Source organism: Pagrus pagrus (assembly GCF_965226575.1).
Source record: "Pagrus pagrus genome assembly, chromosome: 15".
NCBI lineage: Eukaryota > Metazoa > Chordata > Actinopteri > Spariformes > Sparidae > Pagrus > Pagrus pagrus.
In genome coordinates, this window is record NC_140199.1 from 11,741,377 (window position 1) to 11,749,624 (window position 8,248).

Here is an 8,248-nt window from a genome sequence, read left to right on the forward strand (position 1 = left end):
TACACACACACAAACACACACATATATATATAGACATACATATTACTGGTTCCAGCTTCTTATATGTGAATATTTGCTGAATATAATTGTTTTCTCCAACAGGAAACTGAATATCTTTGAGTTGTGGGCTTTTGTTTTGACATACAAACTATCTGATTGGGCAACAACTAACGATTATTTTCATGATTAATTTTAGGCCGACTATTTTCACTATTAATCGTTTCATCTATAAAATGTATAAAAACATTTTTTTAAAACAAATAAATACATAAAAAATGCTCATCAACAATTTCATAGAGCCCAAAGTGACATCTTCAAATTGCTTGTTTTGACCAACTAACAGTACAAATCCCAAAGACTCTTCATTTACTCTCTTAAATGACAAAAAGCAGAAAATCCTTACATTTCAACTCTTACTGTTTCAACATGCCAATCCCGGCATTTAAATCCACTTCACTAAGGTGTAAGTAGGTGGCTCAAGTAATGAAAATGCCCCTGCAAACAAAATCAGCATAAAGAAATGTTTTCTCCAGTGTGGTGTAGAAGGACTTGATGGCTCAGTGGCCAGAAGAGAGCCCTGACCTCAACCATATCTAACACCTCTGGGATGAAATGTAAGCGAGCTGCGATCCAGGCCTTATCAGCCAACATCAGTGCCTGACCTCACCACTACCCTTGTGGCTGAATTCATGCAGCCAGGTTCCAAAATCTTTCCTTCTCAGAGGAGTGGGGGCTATTACAGCCGCAGATCGATGCCCAGTGTTTTTGAATGAGAAGTTTGACAATCACATGAGTGTAATGTTTTAGTGTCCACAATCTTCTGGCCACAGAGTGTACATAAGTTTGCAGCTCTTCAAGGTAAGGCAGCACATACGCACCACTCATTTTAAATGAATAAATCATTAACTAAACACATTGTTTCTGAATGAATACCTGTAAACAGTGGAGTCATTTTATTAGCCACTTGTCACTCTTGGCCATGCATATGGAAGGTAAAATGTCTGTTTTTTTGTTTGTTTGTTTTTTGACAGACAGAAACGTTAAGACTTGGTCAACCTTACAATCCATCATCACCCTTTTCCTCAGTTTTTCTTGCGGAGTAGGAATGACCAATATTACAGGATACATTAGTTCTTTGCTCGGACACGTAGCAACAAGTTTCCATTCATTCATGAGCCTTGTTCCTCAGACTCATGAGCTGTCCTGGTTGTTTTCTTCTAGCAGTTCCATGAGCGTCTCCTGGTTGGAGAACTCCTGTAGAGACGAGTTCATCTCCTCCAACAGATCCTCTCCCAGCAGGAAGCTCTTGATGTCGTGCACGGTCATGCCGATCCGGTGGTCTGTTATACGGTCCTGGGCGAAGTTATAGGTTCGAATCTTCTCTGATCTGCCTTTGGTACCAATCTGACGGAGGAGAAAGAAGAGATGGAAAATGAAAGATTAGTATTTTTTTTTTAACCAGGGGTTGTAAAAAAAGTTCCCTTACCTTCTTAACTTCCTATTATATTTTACATTTTACCTTTGTTTTGCATGCTTTTGGTTTTGCTGTCTTTATTTGGCATTGAAATGCAGTGTCTTCAAGATCTTTCAAATATAAATGCTACAACTATTTTAGAACTAAACCACTTGTCACACCTGTATTTGATATAATATTTGATTGCCTCCACCTGTAGGTTACATTACGATGCATATATCTCACCTGTACTTTACGCTGGTTGTAGCGTTTGCTGGTCGCCTCCTCCAGCTTCATGCTGTACAGTTTTGCTCTCAGAGCCTTCATGGCTTTCTCCCTGTTCTTCAGCTGGGACCGTTCCTGCTGGCACTCTGCAACCACACCTGACAAACACACACACAGGTAATCTTTTCATGTGGCCATCCCAGTTTACATGTACTCAATTGACTCATTAGTCTAAAGTGAAAGACAGACCCATGTAGGCAGACAGCACTAAAAAGCCTCTTAATCTAACTTCAATAGTTACACTTAACTGTTACAAAAAACTACTTACAGCAACATAAACAGAGCCTCATGTTGTAAAGAAACAACAGTCTTATCACTTATTAGACAATGCCGATGGAATTTGTTGTTTGCTGAAAGTGAATTGACTCAGATATAGGCAACATCAAGCAAGGAGTCCAGTTCACACATTGCTTCTGGTGGTACAGATAGATTTTACGCAAATGTGGAAAAACTTCCTGTATCAATTTCCTTCGTAAATTTGCTCCTACTTTGGCTGGTCAGGGTGATACTGGTTCATACAACGGGTTGTATTAATTAGAATAACTGTTATTGTGATGAGTTAAGTCGTTTGGTCATTAACAGCAGTGTCTGTGAATAGAACTGTAACTTTTTGTCAAGCTTTATTTACCTGTTGGCAGATGGACTATTCTGACTGCACTGTCTGTGGTGTTGACATGTTGACCTCCAGCTCCACTCGCTCTCTTAGTTTCTATCCTCAGGTCCTTTGGGTTAATCGTGAAAGAAATCTGACAAGACACAACAATGCTCAGAATTTGCTTACATCTAAATTAACATCTGATGAGCAAAAGAACAAACCTACTCCTAAATGACCTCCCCACATTACTAAAATTAGTGTTAAAAACAATAATAAACAGAGAAACAGGCCCTGAAATAAAAAAAAAAAAGATGAGGTCTAACTTTTCAGACTTTTCTTTCATATTTTTGCAGTTTGTTTCCATATTTTCAAAATACATGCAGATTAAGCAATAAATCCCCAAAATACAAAAATGTTCTTTTAAAACAGTTTCAAAACAGTTCTTTTAAAACCAAGAAGGAAAAGAGTTACATAACGTACATTAAGTAGACTATAACCCAGTGCTTGTGCAATCCATCCGCCATGTAAAATATACCTCAGTGGGTTGGGGCAGTATAGCCACAGTCATGGTGCTGGTGTGCATTCTGCCCTGTTTTTCAGTCTTGGGAACCCTCTGAACTCGATGGACTCCGGCCTCAAACTTCATCCTCTTGTAGCTCTGAGGGCCGCTGATGCTGGCTGAGGCGTGACGTAGTCCGCCTGGTCATTGGTACAAAATAACAACCAATGAAAGAATATTACAGCCAAATGGTGGCAGTGTCGTGCAGTTATTTCAAATGTTTATCTCAAAGTGAGGGGCCTTAATATATTTATTTACGTGTTGGTAGAAATGTTTACATTTCCTTAAAAAATGTGCTAAATGTGCCACTTCTTCTGCTGACATTATATGCAGTAAGACCACAGTAGATGGGCTCCCCCTAGTGTTTAAGGTCACTCACTGCAATAGCTGGTGAAAAGATAGGAGGGGTTTGCATTTTTTGGTTGACATACACAGCTCTGTCTAACTATTGTCACATCCCTACTTACAGTCACTCGCTGACACACCAAAATGTGTGTTTGTTACTCATCACTCACCATCGTTCTTAAGTTGAAACACCAGATGACATTAAATTCACTCTGATGTTTCTGACTTGTACATGACCAGGTAATCCAGAGGAAAAGCAAATAATCAAGCTCTCTTAACAGAGTTATCCTGAGTCCTTTAATTAGACTATAACATGATAGCTGCATAAACAGTATTGCATTATTTTGTCTGAAGTAAGAAAAGCCACAAATTGAGCCAGTTCCAGTTTTATTTGGCCAGGTTTCATGATGTCGCTACCCCAATAAAATGGAGGTGAAAAATGAAAAGTATTGGGGGAAAATTGTCTGTTATGCTGCTGTTTGAGACCCTTAAATCTGGCTGTAACATGTGTCTGTGTCCACCAACCTATGTCGCTGGTCATGTGCTCCAGGATGTCGAAGGACCAGCTGTGGTGCTGAGCGTAGCCCTGGTACATGTCAAACACCTTCAGCACAGAGGAGACATTACAAGTCAATTTGTTAATACACAGAAAATGTTTTAGGGTTTTTGTTTTATTTCATCTATTCATACCTCCATTTAATTCCTTCTTTATCTATTCCAAGGATCCTTCTGATGTAAAATTTGAGAGCATATCTGTAAGTAAGAGCACTCCCGAGACTTATAAACATTCCTTTCTGGTTTTCTGTCATTTACAGTGTACATGGATCCTGAATTTGCATTTGTGTCTACCTTATAATGAGCTATATTTGTAGTTCTCTTTCTAAATAAATATGCTGTTAATTCCTTTTTCAGATTTTATTTTAAAGTCTACAATCTCAACAAGAACAGTTTAAAATAATAAACCATATACGTAAATACTTCCAGACCTCATTAGTGAACAGCATGGCCTCCTGACCCCCGACACCAGCTGTAACCTCCAGGACGAGGTCGCTCATATCTGCCTCCTCCTCAGGGATCAACAGATCCAGGATCTGATGGGTGAAGCAGGTTTATTTGAATAAAGATAAACAAGACAGATGTGATGTGTGAAGAACAGTACACTAAGAAAAGGACCAAAAAATGTGTCACAGTTTTACCTTTTGACTAAGATCTTGGATATCTTGCAAACAGCCTTCTCTTTCCAGCTCTGCCAGTTCTCGCAGGGCTGGGTCTTCATCTATATGGAAAAACAAAAGACATACAGTGAACTAGGGTTATTCGATATGACGATTTACACATTGAGACAATATAAATGTATCAGCCGTCAGAACTGTGGTCAAAAACTTAGGATTTTGGCATCATTGTGAAGTTCCTTCATTTGTCAGGTATTTTAACAACTGAATTTGCCAAAAATATTTATTCCCATATGCTCATTTTGATCCATAAACAGTTTTTAGGAGATGTTCTAGTCCTTCAGCTCCTCCTTTCCTTCTCTCTTTCCTGACTAAGTGACAAAGACCTTGGTGCTTGAAACAGAAGCACTGCTACTAGCAGTATTTCAATTTAGTGTCTTTGTAGATTTTCTTCATGCATGCCTCCAATCTAGCTTTGAAACAGAGCCATGAATTATCACATGTACACACTTTTAACTTCAGTATCCTTGAATGAAGTAATCGATTAAAAAAATGAAATTGATAAAAACTGTCTATTAACGTAAAATAAATGGAATTGTGGGTTTTGAATTAGAGATATTCCAACAAATACCCACATTCAAACTTTTTTCTGTGGTCTTTGTGTGGCAGCAGCAGAGAAGACTAACCTTTCATGAGCATCTCAGTCTCGGTGACCTCTTTTTGTTTGGCCTCCAGCTCTCTGATGCTCTGGATGAGAGGAGCCAGCAGGGACACTTTGGTCCTCTTGGCCCTCAGTTTGTCTTCACCGAACAGCTCCTCCGTCTCACTGCTGTTGACCGCTCTCAAACATTCACTGTACTCTGCCTCCATCTTCCTCAGGTATCCCTGCAGAGACCTCATGGCAAAAAGCTCCTCCACCGACAGTAACTTGGCCACCATCAATGGTGTAGCAGTGTGAAAATGTCTTGTTCTGCTACAGTGATTATTAATGTGTAATCTAAGAGTTTGACTGATTGCATTTGGTGGTTTCTGGAAAACACTAAATATACACTGCTTTCCTCTCGGAAGAAGGTTTAGGGCTCTTCTGTAAGCCATTTTATAAGCAGACGTCTTTAGAGGATTCACTGTGTGGCAAAAGAAACAGATCACGATATGACTTGTCTTTGGAACATGTTCCTCCCTAGTCCGGAAGAAACATGCGGCCAAATTTCATTCAAAAATGTTAGACTTGTATAAGTTTTTATTTCTAATAAAGATGTGGATGCCTGTGGTCGCTATATTAAAAGGTATTATGTATCCAACCAAGTCATTCTTGAAATCGGTGTGCGTGTAATACGACAAGCAGCGCTATATTTTGTTGAAGTTTTAAATAGTTGTATTTCAGGGGATTTATGCGGAAGACGACAACCACAGCCCTACCTGTACATTTTTTATTTTTAATGGTGGCACAAATGAACTGCTACCTTGTGTTGTTGCGATGAAGGTTTGGATTTCACCCTACATAACAAAATGCGAGCATTTAAGAAAGTAAACAACTCTCTTTGTATAGTCTTGAAATCAAATAACAAACGTTCAGATGTTTCCGGTAGGGTTTTCCGGTTATCTTAAATATCGGTGTGGCTCTTACGAAACAGGTTTAATTTATAAATTGTCTGAAAACTGTCTAGTTACATGTTGTTAATGCTTATTAGAAAAATATTGTTCCTTTACCACCTTGCTGTAGGGCGCAGACATGTTGAATCTGGCACGCATGCGCAGTGAGTAAGACTTCTTCTTCTACGGACAAAATTACAGCCGTCTCCCAGACATGAGTTTTCCACTTTGCAGCAAACTAAAGTCTGGGACTGTGGATATACGGTTACATGAAAAAGACTAATTTAAAAAAAAAAAAAAAAAAAAAAAAGATTAGACTTTAAATTGTATAATTAGAATTATAATATAATTAATTATATATATTTAAATTAAATAGTAAATTAGATATTTATTTGAATGTATTTATAGAGCATCATTTACCTGCCTTTTTCACGTCTGGATGTGTAGGCCTATGTGTGCCATGTATGAATCCCTCAAACTCAAATATCTGTGGGGAAATTGTAGATCACACCTCAAAAATATGTTTCATTCATAATATGTAGGCTACTACCTGTCACAAGTTTGTTGTGGTAATTTCTGTAAAAATAAATAAATAAATATTAAGAATATGCACCATCTACGACAAATACAATAAACTTTTTACAACTTGGGAATGACACAGGACTTAAGGCCCTTTGCATTTGAGTTGATATTTTGTTTCACTGGTGCATACTCAGTTGGCCACTTTGCCTGTGCTGCCCTGAAGTTGTAATTAAAATGTGTGTGGAATTGTAAATTGGACCTTGAACTGAAAATAGAATTGATGCTGGGATCATCATCTAATTAGCATTATGCACTCCAGGGTGCAAAGATGTTAAGCTATAGGGTTCAAAGGGTGCCTCCTCCTCACCTCTACATATACAACTTCACACATTTTCTGTCTCTACCCGTCTGTCACAGGCCTCAAATAGTTTTCTCGTTTCCGCTTTCAGCTGTTTGATATTCACAACACCCAAAAGAGTCTGGTTATGACTTGAGTGGGGATTGTTGAGTTGTCATCTCTACCGGATAACAAAGGTCATAGAATTAAAATGAAAGGTTTAATGTGAGACAAATGAGGGCCTGCATCTTAACTACCCCATCCTGTAACTTCCCCCTGTCTGGTTTCCATGAAAGAGCCATTCACACATTCCAAACAGAGGTGTGAACAGAACTGTCTTGTGAATGAGCAGGCTTTTAGCTTTTTTTTTTTAACAAGCACCGGGATTCCTGACAGAACTGAAGTCTCATTTTAGTTGTGTTTTCCTTGTCAGTTAGTAGTTGTTACTTAGGTCACTTTAGTTTTTTTCTTGATTCAACTGAACAGTGTGATGCAACCTGAAACTGGGTTCTGTGGGGGAAATGTGGTATTTCTTGCCTCACACATCTGTAAGTTTCCATTATAGCCACTTTTATGAATAGTGAATAGGCTGCACAATTTGAAACTGTATAATAAATATACACTAGCTACCTGAGTGTTGTTAAAGTGTATTTCACATTTGAAAACAATTAGATACTTTAAACATGAACTCCTTTAGCAATATCCAGTTTACGAGATATTATTTGGATTTTTTAATATTTACCGTCCACTACCATCACCAATATTCCTGTTTATAGTAGGATGTAGCCTAATGTTCAATTCGGCCGAGGTTTGTTAACTTCAGATACGTCGGTTCTGTAGTTATAACTCAGTTTATGTAAGCTATAACCACAGTGTCCAGCCGTGAAGAGGCCATTTTCATCCGTGTTGCACGTCAGATGGGAAATGCCAGCGGAAACACGTCGACTGCGCGCTGACGTCCTACGCCGACAACGTCAGCTCCCATTGGTTGATGGTTTAAAGGGACAAACCTCCGCTTCTCTCCGATTGGTTTGCGCCTTTTGTGCACGGATTTCAAATAAGAGGGAGCCACTGGCGGATTTTCAGTTGAGGAGTATTTAACTTTTGCAGAGCGGGTGTCAGCCGAAAGTTAGCTCAGCGGCTAAAAGGAGGGAAGCAAGAGTCTGCTTTGGATAACGATATTAACAAAGGTAAGAGGCTCCACTTCATTTCTTCCGGCCTCCGAACGACAAATGTTTATCTACGTGCATTATTATCTTGTATGAGCAATGTTAGCTAGCCGGGGTACTAGCTGGGATAGTTAGCGTTAGCTGCTGGTCGGTCGACTGGCTTGGGAAATTAAATGTCGACTAACGATACAAACCGACACTATAATGAATTTCAGGAT

General features: G+C 38.9%; 2 protein-coding genes across 2 annotated transcripts in view; one reads left to right on the plus strand and one right to left on the minus strand.

Moving 5' to 3' along the window:
• Positions 1-938: 938 nt before the first annotated feature.
• On the minus strand, positions 939-6,155 carry mtrf1l (mitochondrial translational release factor 1-like). Its single transcript, XM_084375386.1, has 8 exons — positions 5,096-6,155; positions 4,434-4,513; positions 4,224-4,328; positions 3,763-3,841; positions 2,869-3,032; positions 2,367-2,484; positions 1,700-1,836; positions 939-1,404 (listed from the first exon to the last, which is right to left on the minus strand). The coding sequence occupies exons 1-8, from the start codon at positions 5,502-5,504 to the stop codon at positions 1,192-1,194; spliced, it is 1,305 nt and encodes a 434-aa protein (XP_084231512.1). The 5' UTR covers positions 5,505-6,155; the 3' UTR covers positions 939-1,191.
• fbxo5 (F-box protein 5) overlaps positions 6,142-8,248 on the plus strand; it is a gene marked incomplete at its 5' end in the record, with an annotated part of 4,516 nt that continues 2,409 nt past the window's right edge. Inside the window, one exon of the mRNA XM_084374946.1 lies at positions 6,142-6,170. Within this exon, the coding sequence (XP_084231072.1) occupies positions 6,142-6,170 (29 nt within the window). The remainder of the gene's footprint in view (positions 6,171-8,248) is intronic.

Bases quoted from the DNA above. Each gene is read 5' to 3' on its own strand.
- mtrf1l (XM_084375386.1), bottom strand. From the start codon at position 5,504: ATGGCTTACAGAAGAGCCCTAAACCTTCTTCCGAGAGGAAAGCAGTGT. The intron at 3,033-3,762 runs GTTGGTGGACAC...ACCAATGACCAG, and splicing joins GCACATGACCAGCGACATAG to GCGGACTACGTCACGCCTCA. The intron at 2,485-2,868 runs GTATATTTTACA...GTGTCTTGTCAG, and splicing joins TACTGCCCCAACCCACTGAG to ATTTCTTTCACGATTAACCC.